The 14619-nt window shown below is 37.9% G+C and overlaps 1 protein-coding gene across 1 annotated transcript; it reads right to left on the bottom strand.

Annotated features, from left to right (window-relative positions):
- Positions 1-623: 623 nt before the first annotated feature.
- On the bottom strand, positions 624-14619 carry csrnp2 (cysteine and serine rich nuclear protein 2). Its single transcript, XM_005798959.3, has 5 exons — positions 13883-14619; positions 10563-10735; positions 9047-9309; positions 6570-6866; positions 624-5715 (listed from the first exon to the last, which is right to left on the bottom strand). Exons 2-5 carry the CDS (start codon positions 10720-10722, stop codon positions 4765-4767), a joined length of 1671 nt encoding a protein of 556 aa, XP_005799016.1. The 5' UTR covers positions 10723-10735; positions 13883-14619; the 3' UTR covers positions 624-4764.

Genomic DNA, 14619 nt, shown 5'->3' with positions numbered 1-14619 from the left:
GAGCTATTGCATTTCTACAGGAAGCTTTCCAGTACTTTTAGTTCAGGGTCAATCAGCGAGAAACATCTCCATGAAATCATTCCTCCTAACGGTTCACAAGTGTAAGTTGTAAATCTATAACATCAGCACCTTTTAGGTTTAAAATACGCATTCTTACTAAAGCTCCAGGTCTAATACAGTCTAAATAGCATCCACGCATGCATGCACACAGATTTAAACACAACTTTCTCACCGACATGGACGTACAACAGTAAAGTAGGTTAATACACAAACACATTTCACACACACAAAATCAAGCAGTACGTCTGATTCATAAATTATTAACATCACATTGATTGGTGTAAGTACTTTCAGCTGCACATGCTGCAGATTGCAATGAACTCAAATGCTTGTTTATTATTTTTGAAGTGCCCTGTAAACGTATTTATACCCCTTAAACGTTTTCGTATTTTGTCATGTTACATGATTTTGAATTCACACTGATACCCCTAAATAAAATCCAGTGCTACCAACTGGCTTCAGAAATCAACTAATGACTTCTGAAACAATTAATTGATTAATTAAATTATCGTCAACTAATTTAGTAATCGATTAATCGTCATTTAGAGTACAGACTCAAAAAAAGGCTGTTTGCTGAAAAGTTTAGAGCACTAATTAACTGCATGAAAAATATTTACATTTAAGATAAAAACACTTTAAGATGTTAGTTTGTTTTAGCCATAGTGGCATAGTTTCAGATTCAGAAAAGGAATGTTCTTTTTTTGCCTCCCAGGCTATAAAATGTTAATTTTCTTATTTTAAACAGGGATTGAATTATTTCCTTATACTTATACTTTAATGTGTATTTGACATTGTATATAAAAAGTATCAAGTGTAGGGCTGCTGTAAAATTATTATTTTAGTAATCGAGTAATCATACAGAAACTTTTAACAAATAAAACAAATATTTGTAAATACTGCCATAACAGTGGTGTTAATATTGGACATCAATATTAGCCAAATTTTTCATATCCATGCATTTCTAAATTACTTTTCTGTAGATTTTCTGAGCTAGTTTTGTTAAGCTGTAACAATAATAGCTCACTTTTGAAGTCAACTGGGACAAAAATTACAAAAAATTAGAAATTATATTAAATTTAATAATAAAAATAAGAAAACAGCAGGTCACCCTTTGTTATGCTAATAGCGCTCAGCACTCATCAACAACAGAGCATTGCGCAACACAAATAATCATCATGGTGCTAAATATTAAAACATATTTTAACGAAGGTAGATAATTTGCCGTGAGGAATATTAACAATCAAGGTACTCGAATCGTTTGACGAATCGTCACAGCCCTACTTAAATGTTTAAATGAAAAATCTGTAGAATGTCATTTTTTTACGCGATTAATTGATTAATCATCACAGAAGTTGCAAGAATAATCAATTATTAAAATAATCATGAGTTGCAGCCGATTAAATATATATTTAACCATATTATATATGGTTAGAGGTGTGTTGGGGGACATTATAAAAACAAACAGCATCATGAAGACCAAGGAAGACAACAGACAAAATGTAGCTTACCACCATCAGCATGTGAATTGCTGAATGTAGTGAGAAGCGTTTTCAGGTCATCCAAACTTGATAAAATGCTGTATAAGTACAGGCCAGTTACCATTTACCAAAAACCAGTGGTGTGTGTTCAGTTTAAATCAAAATTACATGCAAAACTCAAAACTGCAATCTGAGTTTTCCCTTTACATCTCGTGATCAACTATAGAAGGAGGTAGTCCTAAAAAAATAAGCTTGTTAGTGTTGATGAAAAAATATATGGAGACAAATACAGGACAATCATGAGAAAAAATAATAAATGCTGCAAAATAATTCAGATTAAGATGGAGGTTCACTTTCCAGTGGGATTAGGAGCTTAAATATTCAACCAGTGATTCAGTAGAATGCTTACATTTACAGCATATTGATGTGTTAGAATGGCCTAGTCAAAGTCCAGACCTTATTCCTACTGAGAATCTGTGGCAAGTGTTCTCCGTCCAATCTGAGCTTGTTATGATTTCAGTCAGAAAATACAAAAGCACTCCACACTTTTCAGATTCATATCTGTAAAAGAAATCCTAAAAACTGTCTCTTTTGTTTTTTCTTTAATTTTGCAAATATGCACTAATATTTGTTAGTCCATCACACAAAACCCCAATAAAATCGGCTTAAATTTGTGGCTGTAACGTGAATGTTTTTTTTTAAAGGTTGCAGGGGAACAAATTAGTTTCCAAGGCACTCTAATTTGGCTCGATTTATAATCGGCACATCTTTACACAAAAAACAAGCATTGAATTGACTAAGAAGTTCTGTTCTGGCATTTTATCACAACATATGACTGATTATGGAGTAACAATGTGGCACTGTGAAAGAAAAAACGTTTCCTTTCATTCCCAAACAGACTGCAAGGACTGAACAGCATCTAATTCACAAAAGACACATTAATTCAAGAAATAATGTCAGTAAATTAGCTATAAGTGACCTTTTCGTCTCGTCCCTTTGACTGCAATTGTGCCGGCAGTCCGAAAGTAAGCGATAGTAACAACTAAGGCCAGTGCTAATCCGCCACCGTCTTGGTTCTTCCTTCATATCTCCAAGTGGCGGAGCTGGTGCTGCTTTCACTTCACAATGTGCACACAGACCAAAAAAAACCAGCAGCTCTCCAGCATGTTGTGAATGCTGCGTGTACAGTACGCGAAAAGAAAACAAGTATTTCCAGGATTATTCGGTGTAGTTAGCAGAGGGAGCGATCAGACGCCTTCATTTGGCTCGACTACAGCATCAGGTTTGCGATGACGGAAAAAGAGCCAGCAGGTACGCCGGCATCTTGCACACAATTAGCAGTTTGTGTTCAGCGTTGATAGCTTTATACATCAAGCCAACAAAAAGGCTTCAGTCAGCATTTGCACTCTGTGTTTCTGTAGCTGAGTTAATGGTTTCCAAATAAGGCCGCATTCATCACCCCCAGCAGAATCCCCTCTAAGGTTGATTTTATGTAACTGCATTCTCTCGCTGCGCCCCGGGAGTGATCTTAATGTGCTTCCAGCATCTCTGCACCTGTTTTCTGACGCTCTTAAAAACTTAATGTTACTCACTAGAAAGCTACGTTCACACTGCAGGCCTTAATGCTCAAATCAGATTTTTTTAATGACATTTTGTTGTTGTTCACATTTCCAAATACATGCGACTTGTGTGCGATTTCCTGCGTGAACTACAAACGACCTGACAGTGTCCGGCATGCGCAGTAGAGGACGCAGTAATGAAGTAGCGAGTGCGCTCACTAGTTGCATTTATATTTACCTAAATGTTGCGCAAACTGGAATTATGACAATAAATTTGCCAATTTAGAAAACTCAATAAGAAAAACTTTTTGTGCTAAGATGAAGTAGTTTTTTGGATGCATCAAAACTAGTGTATTTGTAAAAATTGCAACTCTTTTCTTTGCATCACACGAGTTGTAACTGAATGCGACGGTAATATTGCGGAGTAGCAAGCGTGCTCAATGGCTGCGTTGCCATTTATCTAAAAACTGTGCAAACTGGAATTATGAAAATAAATATGCCAATTTAGAAAAAAAACTCAAATTTTTTGATAAAATAGATTTTGTTCTTGGATTAGGTGGTTTTTTCAGCCGCATCAAAGTTGGCGTATTTTGCAAAATTGCAAAGGAAACATGTTTTTTGCGTCACACAAGTCACATGATCAACAGTCGGATGTCACTACTGGCAGAAACGACTTAGAAGACAACAGGATTATGTTTTTTAACAACTTATTGAGTGATTCTAACTGTACTTCTTATTTAATGAAAACAGTGAAACAATCGTGAAATTGTGTTGTATCGACTTTAGCGAGACATCAACAAAGTTTTACACACATTTGTAATGAAAACGCAGCTATTGTTTGCAAAAGTCAACATGAATGGTAAAATTGTCCAACTTTCTCTTTATGGATTACTCTCTGTATCATCGTCCGCCATGCCGTTGTTTTTCTTCCTGCTTCCAAATATCAATCGAGTATCAATTACACTGGACAGGCGCAGGTCACATTTGAATAGATTAGATATGTACCTGATTTAGGAAGACATATCTAAGTGTAAAAATTTGATAATTCAGACTGTCAGAAAAAGGTCAGATCAGAAGGGGAAAAAAATCAGATTTGAGAAACTTTAAGCTAGAGATGTAAATCTTTCAATGTCTAGCAATTCAATTCCAATTTTTGATTCAGAAATTAATTTTTCCTATTTAAATATTCTAGAGATTCTGTTTAACTTGGATAGACGTAAAGCGCATAAACAAGTAAAATATTTATTTTCAACAATCCTATAATTTTCCATACTGTATGAAGTTTCATCAGTTTATATTTAAACAAAAATAAGTCTGTGCATAAAATTATGTAACTTAAATTACCAGTATTAGGTTAGCTTAGCTGCCTGGCTTTTTTAAATAAGAAAAATATCAAAGAATTATTAAAAATACATTAGGTGGATGAGAGGACACGCAATGCAATATGCAGGGCGGCAAAAACGTACAACTTAAAATCGATTTCCAGAGCTGTGAATTGTGATTCTCAATAGAATCGTTTCTTTTCTGCGTCTCTACTTCAGGTTGCAGTGTGAACGTAGCCTAAGACACCTGTAGATGTGGCGGATAGCAGTGATAAATGTGGAATATGTAGTATTTACTCATCTTAGATGAAGCTATTGTGCAAAATATCTGCAAAGACGCTAATGCTAAACTTCAGGAGGCAGTGGATCTGCTTCTTTCTCCGAGTCGGACTCCTCCTGGTTCTGCTCTTTTGGGACGTTGTTATCAGGACTTGAGGGACTCTTCTCCGCCTCCTCCCCCACATCTGTGCACAAGTGCATGTTGGTCAAACTGTCGCCCACAATCTGTCCGCTGGCCTTGATGTAACGTGCGTCCCCTTGGAAATCTCCAAGTGCTTCCTGCTTCTTCTCTGTGAGCTCAGTTCCACCTGCGCTCTGCGAAGGCTCATCCTGCGAAGGCTCATCCTGCGAAGGCTCATCCTGCTCATCTCCCTCAGCTGCAGGCAGCGTCTCGAAGGCGCCGGGCTCGATGGTGCTGAGCTGATAGTAGAGCAGAGAGTCTTTGAGGAGCTCCGACGGACTCTCCTCCTGGGAGTCAGAGATGCACAAGACGGTAGCGCCCGTCGGAAAAGGTCCCTGCAGGAGGATCTGATCAACACCTTGAGCTGCTTCTTCTTCTTGCTCGGGCAGGAGGCAGAGAGGGTGTGACCCCGCGACCCCAGCAGAGCTCAGCTCCTGCTGCACCGCCTCCTCCCTCTCCCATCTCTCCTGCTCCTCAGCGCTCTGCAGGTGCAGCACGGCCGTCTCGTTTTCCCGTTCCAGGATATCCTGCTCTACCAGGAGATCGTGGACCTCTTCCACCGACTGCACCTCGCTCTCCTCCAGCTCCGAGTCCAGGCCGATGCCGGAGGACAAGGTCGGGGACGTGGGGCAAGTGGAGGAGGGCGAAGAGAAGGGGTCGGTTTCAGTGTACGGCTCCCCGGGTCCCGCTATGGGCGCCGTCCTCTTCTCCACGTCCAGCTTCATTATGGTGTGCAGGTAGTGTGTTCGGACACGCAGGGGGTTGAACTCGATGCGACCCACAGCGTTGCCGCAGCCATCCCTGGAGCAGCCGCATGGAAAAGACATGCGATCCACCTGAAGAACAAAACACACCCTTCTCAACACTTCACTCCAGAAACTTAAACTTAACTTGAACAGGTTAGGATTGGTCTGTCCACATAAAACATGTTCATTAAATTTTTTTTTGCACACAATTATTCTTAGAAAATCAGATTTTAGCTTGCTCAGTTCTGCCTATTTTGATCTACTTCCAGAAAGAGCTGCTGTCTCTTTAAATCCAAATAAGCTGCTGCTGGCCACGCCCCTAATCTCAAGATTTACACTGCAAAACTGCTGAGTTCCTTTAAATCAAAAAACACACCTGTTTAGAGTTGCTCTTGAACCATAATAAATAAAACACTGACCAACATATTTGATGTTTTTTTATGATTTCAACAATAATATTTCACAAAATACAATGTCTGTTAATTGTTTTCACAACTGTTAATTGTATTATGTTTTTATGAAGTTTATGATTTCAAATAAACTCGATTGAATCTTGCTTTATATATATTCTCTTACTGGAAAGGCCTACAAGCAAATGTACCTCTTTGAAAAGCATTAGTAGAGCCTCCTGAAAATGGTTTCTGGAAGGTAAGTCAACGACAACACATTTGTCTTTTCCAGCAGCCATTGTATAGTGCATACAGCAGTAACACCAGCTGACAAAATGGGCTGGAGATCTGCTTGGGTTGCTAGGTTGCTTGGCTGGGGTAGTCGTTTTGTAACGCCTCACTTTCCAGACACCAAATAACTCAAACCTATTGCCAAAAACCACTGGGCGTATTTCATTTTTAAACACAAACAGAAGTATAAAAACGTGCAAAATGTGAATTTTGCATCGGATTTGGCAGATTCTCCTTCCTTTTAGCAAGTCTTCCAGGCCTTACCTGGCACTTAATGCCGGCCTGGCTGCAGCCGCAGTGGCGAGGGTCGCAGAACAAGCGGCAGTCACAGCCACATTCCTCCCTGGAGAGACGGATGGCTCTCAGTTCGGTTTTCTCCCGCGCGTCGATGCGCGCGATCCCGGAGGCTCGCAGCAGGGCTCGGCGGCGCTTCGTCGGCAGAGGCTGGAGGAAGAAACAGTCGTCCACCTCGACGCCGTCCACGTCAAGGTCCTCGTCGGAGACGTCCTCCAGAGTTAGCAGGTCTGCCTGAGCGCACTCCACCGTGCCGTTCCTCGTCAGCTGTGGGAGGGAAAGTAGAGCCGTGAAGAGACCGCTGTCCTCTCTCGAGCTCAGCTTCAGTCGCAATTGATTTCCACTAGAAGGAAAATCCCAACAGCATCGTAAAAGCACATCTTTTACTAAAGTGACAAACTTAACAAGGTTACTTTTATTTGGAGATCAGGCTAAAGAACTGCCGTTTCCTTTTAGGTCTTTTCTTAAAAGGAATAAAGCAGAAACTTTTATTCCTTTGGGACAATTCAAATTTCTTTTAAGACCAAAAGAGAAATCTTTTTATGAAACGTTTCTTGTTTTTAAATCATATTTTTATTAGCTTACTTAATTCTTAATTACTTGTTTCGCTGCTGGGTTTGTATAATTTTTTTATTTGTTTGATCAGAACATGTTTTTCTCCTAAATCAATCTCAAAGAGACAGCTTGCATAAACAAATAAAGGTTTAACAATAAAAATGTTAAATAAAAAATAATTTTAATTTCCTTCAATAAAAAAATGAAGGATATGAAATAATACTTATATTTATGGATCAAAGAATATGCCTTTCTCTTATTTCAATCAAAAATGCGCATCTAAGTGAATTCAGTTAGTTGATAGATTTATGGATTAAAAATAATCCATAAATCATAAACTTCTCATTTGTGATGCATTTAATGAATATAAATAAATAAATCACATTTTTAAATATTTACTGCTTTTTATTTCTTCTCTCTCTCTTTTTATAATATGTTATAATATGAACACATTTGCATTTTGCCAACTCAATATACACAAATGTCAACACTTCTAATCTACAACTATTTAAAAAAACCCAATTGATTTAGGGATAGAATTAAGCCAAAACATTTATGCTGCTATTTTAAATGTGTGAATGGAATTGTTTAATGGATTTTTGAGGTAAAAATACAAAATACACTGTTGCAATACAAATAAGGTCGAATGAGTTTCTGAAATCCCCAGAGGCCGTCCGCCCTTTTGAGAGCTTGTGTTACGGTTTAGCCTGCAGCAACCGAGCTGATGACATCACATGCAACGTTAGTTAGTAATGCAGGTGAAAAGTTTCTCCACTTCTGTGGTTATGCAGCTGAATTTTAAACAGGGAGAGAAAAATAGTAGCAGAAAACTCTTTAAATAATACAAAAACCAAAATAAATTTGAGAATAATCTAGAGGGTATCCAAAGAAAGACGCTGCATTATTAAAGTTATTGCAATATTCTGCAAATAAATATTAATCTGGAGATATTCGGTTCAAAATGTGGCAAAAATCAGTGAATCAGTGTTTCTCCACAATGTCAGAAAATATTAAATTATTCAGAAAAACAAGCCTCATCAAAGGCAAACTGAGAAGATTAAATGTTTCCAACACTATGGTGCAAAAAAATAAAGTATGAATCAGTATTCCAGTTTTTTGTTTAAAGAAAAAAACAAATAAATAAAAAAAAACATTTAAATTCTTGAAAATATTTTTCCAGTTACCCTAATTTTTTAAAGATATTTATGTATGTGAGAAACATAAATGAAAATGTAACTTTTAAATATTTTTGTAAATACATAAAGAAATAGCAAGCTGTAAAATTATTAATTGAAACTTGAGATCAATAAATGTACTGAGATATGTGCATTTATTTCAGTATTTTTAAAATAATTTCTTACTATTCATAATGTCCTTATTTAAACCACTGAAATAAATAAGGACATTGATATAAGTGCTTGTAAATATACTGCTCAAAAAAATAAAGGGAACACTTTAAGTGTGAAACACCTGTTTAAGTGTTCCCTTTATTTTTTTGAGCAGTGTATAATCATTTTCACATTATTTATTTTAGTTAGGTATTTCATAAATTATGAAAATAGTTAAATAATATTAGATTTAAAAAAAATATTTTTTAAATTTCACAGATATTTCTAGAGTTTTATTCAATTTATTGAATTCTGACCATTTTTATTCAGATTTTCTAGTATTTTTATGCATTTAAATTTGCATGATGAAAAAACATTGAAATGTGGAAAAAAGAAATAAAAAGACATCTTTAAGGGGGCGATTACTTTTTAACAGCGTTATCATGAAGCTAGAGTCAGTTTACCTGTTAGTGGTCATGATGTTTTGCCTGTTGGTTAATAATCTTATCATAAACGGTTTAAATTAATGCAGAGAACATCCGTCACAGACTCTTCATCTTGTACCTTCATCTTGCGAGTGTTGAGCTTCTCCTGACGCAGGTGCTGGCGCAGCGTGTGTCTGTGGCTGCTTTCCTGTTCGCGTGCGAACTCGCCCAGCGTGTAGTGTCTGATGGAGGAGTGGTGACGCGCCATGCCCAGGGAGCTGCCCCCCTGGCTGGGCACGCTGGTGAAGCCCTGCCGCCGGGGGAAGTAGTACACCGTCACCACATCGAAGCGAACCCGCTTCCCCCCCGGCGACGGCTTGTGCTGTCTGAGGATGGAGGTGGCTGGTGACAGAGAAACAAAGAGTTAGAGCTGAGCGTTTCATTTAGAATATAGAATAGAATTATTTCGCAGTTACAGCAGCATAGAGACAAGACACACAACAACCACCACTGAGTAGCAATTGTAGACAAAATAAAAATAAAATATAACATGCTGTCAATATAAAAAGCAGCTTAGAGCAGTCCTTGCAAAGATTCAAAAATGCAGAAACAGTATGTATATGTAAATATATGTACAGCAAATGTGCCACAGTGCAGTTGTGCAAAATTGGACTGATCAGTGCAGAACAATGATTTAGCTTTTATTGTACAGTGAGATGGCATGTGGCAGGAAGGATTTCCTGTATCTGTCCCTACGACAGACCTATTGTGCTTCCTTAAACAGGCTATGATAGGTATATGGGTTATACAAAACATGATAATTATTTTTTTTGCTCAAAATCATTCTTAAATAGTTTTTAGTCTGGTCAGTTCTGAATATTTTGAGCAGTTTTAGGGCTACTGAAACTTTAAATCCAAATTAGCTGCTGTTGGTCACGGCCCCCCAACTCAATGTTTACAGTCACGCATAAAAATGGCTGCAAACATACAACTGTACATGTTTGAAAAGCAGAGTAAGTCAACAACAAAACTCTTTTCTTTTCCAGCAGAAATCCATAGACCAAACGTGCTGGAACTCTGCCTGGGTTGCTAGGTAACGGGGCGTGGCTTGGCTGTCGTTGCTAGGTAACGGTACAGTGCCTGTCAAATGCAACTTAACTGTTTTGATCATTTTACAGAAACCAAAAAAGATAAACTTATTACCAAAAAAAACCCAGCTGGTAATAAGTAGCCCTGCCATAGCAAATTTAAGATCTATGATGAACACATTTTTAGACACGAGTGTGTCTAAAACTCATGTTTTAGACATGTTTTAGACATGTAGTATGTCTGTAGGATGCGCAGACACACTACAATTAACTTCAGCAGCAACATCAGAGATGTTATTATCACACAAAAAAATCAGACCACTAATCATTCATATTCAGCCATAATCAGAAGATGCTATTCCTCAAAGTCACAGCAAAACAAAATGTAAACTAGAATAAAAAAACTAAAAAAAAAACTATTATAACCCTAGGGCCCTGCAAAGGGAAGCAAAAAGTCATATAAAATGTAAATTTTGCATAATAGTTCCCCTTTAAATATCTCTGTTGTGCCCCAGGTGTGTTTCTGTTTCTTTTTCTCTTTTTCACGTCTGCTCTGCTGTTGCTTACGAGTGAACGAGGTGCTGGAAGGTGGGTTGAGGCTGTCACAGCTGTCTGCGCTGTCACTGCTGGAGATGTCATCGTCCGAGTCCTTAGGTGTAGAGAACAGAGAGCCGCTGTCCACCTCTTCATATCTTCGTTTGAGGCTAAGGGACGGACCTGCCTCCATGGAAACCTGCTATCTGAGGGCACAGTCAGGGCAACAGAAGCCACTATGTTTAAATTCATGCTAAATCCGTTAATAAGGGAACTTTTTCTGCATGTTTTAGGACTAAATGTTTGGTCTGTTTCTGCTCTGACGATATGGAAACAAACAACACATCTGCCTCCTTTCATCTGTGTTCCACCTCCATCATTTCATCTGTCTGCCTCCATCCTGAACATCGCACATTAAATCCCATTCTGAAATTATCAAGTGTAGAGCTGTAACCATGGCAACTGGGCAAGCGTAGTTCATGCGAAGAGCCTTGAAGCGAGCGGTCTCTATGGCGTTAACCCACCTGACTCCCTTTCAAACAGCCACAAGGTGAAATTTATCACATCTGCAGCTTTAATGGAAGTGAACGGAAGCACCTCAAGCTGTGGCACAGAACCGAATGAAAACACGACGCTTTGTCTGTAGACAAAACCACAAACTTAATGCAGCCATGCAAGAAATCCCAGTTACTGCATTAGTGATGTCCTAGCCAAAGCTCTGCATGTATGCACATAAACTGAAGGACGGCTGGACAGACAGACAGACATTCAGATGAATAAACAGATTAAGTGGTTAGATGAAGGACAGATGGATGAATAGATAGATGGACTGATGCAGCATTTTAGATTTTCATCTTGCGATGAAAGTGAAGTAGTTCCTTGAATTACTGCCAAATCAGAAGCTGTGACTCAGAAATCAACTTTAGTATTAAATTCTCTCAGGTTGCAATGATACATATATTTTTATGGCTCTTGGCAAAATGTAATGTTTTAATTGTTGGCTGTGTGGTGTTTTCTATGACTTTGTATTTTTGTGTTTTTATTATGCAACACTGGCTTGTTGCTGAAATGTGCGATACAAAAAACTTGACTGATTGATTTTTACCATGTTGACAGTGAAGGGGGCAATTTAGCTTGAGACCCCCTTTAAAAATGCTTCCAGATAGTGGTGTAAGCATTTTTACATCCCTAAATAATAAACGTAAGAACATACATTTCTTATGTTTATTGTTAAACATTTCTTATAAGAATTTTGATTGTCACAACTTTTGAAACTCATGAAACGTCCAAGAGTTTAACATTTTTTACTTTTGAGTCTCAGAAATTTCCACATTTAGAGCGTAGAAGATGTCTTACATTATTCTCAACATTTCTTAGTTTTTGTCTAGCAAATTTTAAATTTTCCAAACTCAGAAGTTTCCACATTTTTTTCTAGAAAATTTCCTAAATTAATTGGAATATTTTCTAGTTTTTGTCTAACAAATTTTTGACTTTCCAAACTCAGAAATTTCCAACGTTTTTCTACAAAATTAACCTCAGTTTTAAGTGCAGATTTTTCTCAGATTTTTGTCTATTTGTTGTCATAAATATCATTTTAACAATGAGATTCTTCCTTATTGTGTCCCGTAAATGTTATTAACTTAACCGTTTTCCTTTTTTGAGCATCAATAAATAAGCCTCTGTGCAAGTTTATCTCAACTTTTATTGTTCACAAGACGTAAAAATTAAATTTTTTACTTGATTTTTTTAACACAACCTGAATATTTATTCACATTCAGTTAAAATGAGGCTTGCTATATTGCACTGATTTCAATTAAATCAAATTAAAATTGATCAAAACAGTGAATCAAAGTGAGTTTTTCAAATTAGCCTTAGCTATGCGTACTAAACAATGATTGCTTTGTTTTTAACACTGTTTACTGTGCTGTTCTAGGTAAAATAAACTTGAATTTAATCGAGTGGTAAGTCTAGTGTGCATGTTTGTAGCTCATGTATTGAGATATAATTGAATAGAAAAGAATAGAACAACATTTATTGCCCCTCTGGCGCATCAGCAACAAAGTGACAGGCAAGATGAAGTGTTTAGATTCACATGAAGATGAAAATATTAAAATAGACAGTAAGAATAAGAGACTAGACATTTAGGGCAAATTTACAGCGTAAAAAACACAATGCACTTGTAAGAAATAGCATACCTATACTAGAAAAATGTGTAATAATTTTAAAAAATGTGACTGCACATCTGTGCATAAAAGAATATTTACAAGAAATGGTAAAACTGTGCTTTGGTGGGATGTTAGCATCACTGAATAGATGTAAATCTACGACTTCTAGTGCGTGTAAGCAACAAATCAATTAACCGCATGATGAATTAAAATGAACTCAATAATTTGAGTTCATTTTAACCCTAATCTCTCTCTTTCTCCTAAAAACTGGATGGATAAAGTCTTCAGTCTGGTGCTTTGGTCACAACTCGCCCTTTCGTTCATAGAGACATCATCATTTATTTTATTTGTTGTTTCTGTTGTTTTGCTTATTTATTTCAGATATTTAAAATGTCTTCCCACTCAAGCGTTAGAATAGAATTTATTGATCTTTGAGAATGTGTTCCTGCATTATTTTGCCATCATTACCATTAAATTACTTGAAAATGGTCTCAAAACGATATTATTATTTATCGTAATAACTTCTGGGGCCAATTTATCGCCTGGCTTGTTATCGTGACAGGCCTATTCTTTAAAACACAGTTTGTGATCTGTTCTGGCTGCACAATATTAATAAATATTAATGCCCCTCAAATGTAGCGACGACTAAAATGTCTCCACCTCTCTCCTTATGAGCTTTAACATCTAAACCACTGAGATCAGGTGTATCAAGGACAGTAACAGTCCATCAAGGTGACCAAATATGATACTCCCAAGCAGTTTAAATGGTTTTACATGCTTTCTTTTTTTTTTTTTGCATTATTGCACAGAAAGCCAACAAATTGTGCAGCTCTGCTACCTACCTATGCACACATTCATGCAAAACGATAAGAGGTGAATTTTATTAACATCAGACGTGGAGTTTCTTCCACCGAAGCTGCTGCAGCTGCTGTGTGTTTCAGTCTAACCATGACTTGCAGAGTGGACTTGATGTGGGTTGAAATGCATTGTAAAACCCTGAACACTATCAGCCTATAACAGGCAAATGCTCGGTCCTCCCTATCACCATTTAACCCCCTCCACCCCCCCCCGCCCCCCATTTTTTTTCCACTCCCTCTCTGCCTTTCTCTCTCTCTCTCTCTCACACACACACACACACACACACACACACCACAAAGCCCACATTTAAGAGACACTAGACCTCCTTACCTGGGGCAGAAAGAGGGACTCTTAATCCAACAGCCTCGGAGGTCGTCTTTCTTTCCAATCCGAGCTGCACATCAATCTTTTATCGCGCAGTGAGACGCTTTTTATGTGCAAACCCCCTCCCAAAAAAAAACACCAACCGATATCCCTGCAACAAAGTGATCTGGCTGATTGTCAATTTGCAATACTTCTCTGTCTCTTGCTAGCTATATGAGGTTACATGGGTTGCACGCTCATTGTTCTGCACGCCGAAAGATTACAGTTGCCTGACAGGAGCGACTGCTTTTATTTAAATGTGGCATACCTCTGTGTTTAAAGGACAGCCGAGAGGAAAAAAGGAAGAAAGAGGGGCGTCATTGGGTTATTTCCCAACATTTTTCGGTGCAGCATGAACAACGCACACAGCCGGATGTGCTATCTTCCCAATACGAGGCTGAAAATTATTACAATGGAGAAATCCGCTGACATTTGTGCTCGTTGATCGCTTTTTTCTTTCTTTTCTCTTTTCTTTTTCTTTTGTTTTTTTTTTTAACCCCCCTTTCTGTTTCCTCACCGGGACCGGGCTCGGTCGGCTGGGCTCACTTCGCTGTCTTCTCGCTTTTTAAATAAAACAAGACAGGAGAGAAAAAAAAGACGCGCATTGGTTTGTTTCGTTTGGTGTCAGATTGTTGGAGATTTTCTAACGAGAAGACGCTTTTTTCCCCTCTCCGCCCCGGTTCGCCCCGGCCCCGCTTGTTACA

Source organism: Xiphophorus maculatus, chromosome 1 (genome assembly GCF_002775205.1).
Source record: "Xiphophorus maculatus strain JP 163 A chromosome 1, X_maculatus-5.0-male, whole genome shotgun sequence".
NCBI classification, from domain to species: domain Eukaryota; kingdom Metazoa; phylum Chordata; class Actinopteri; order Cyprinodontiformes; family Poeciliidae; genus Xiphophorus; species Xiphophorus maculatus.
The sequence above is the reverse complement of the archived record's forward strand: the minus strand, read 5'-3'. Positions and strand labels throughout refer to the sequence as shown.

What these genes read in the sequence shown, in the direction of transcription:
- csrnp2 (XM_005798959.3), bottom strand. Translation starts at nt 10,722, where the DNA reads ATGGAGGCAGGTCCGTCCCTTAGCCTCAAACGAAGATATGAAGAGGTG. An exon ending in TTCCAGCACCTCGTTCACTC is followed by an intron (nt 9,310 to 10,562) that starts GTAAGCAACAGC and finishes CTCTGTCACCAG; the next exon opens with CCACCTCCATCCTCAGACAG. An exon ending in AGGCCGGCATTAAGTGCCAG is followed by an intron (nt 5,716 to 6,569) that starts GTAAGGCCTGGA and finishes TTTGTTCTTCAG; the next exon opens with GTGGATCGCATGTCTTTTCC.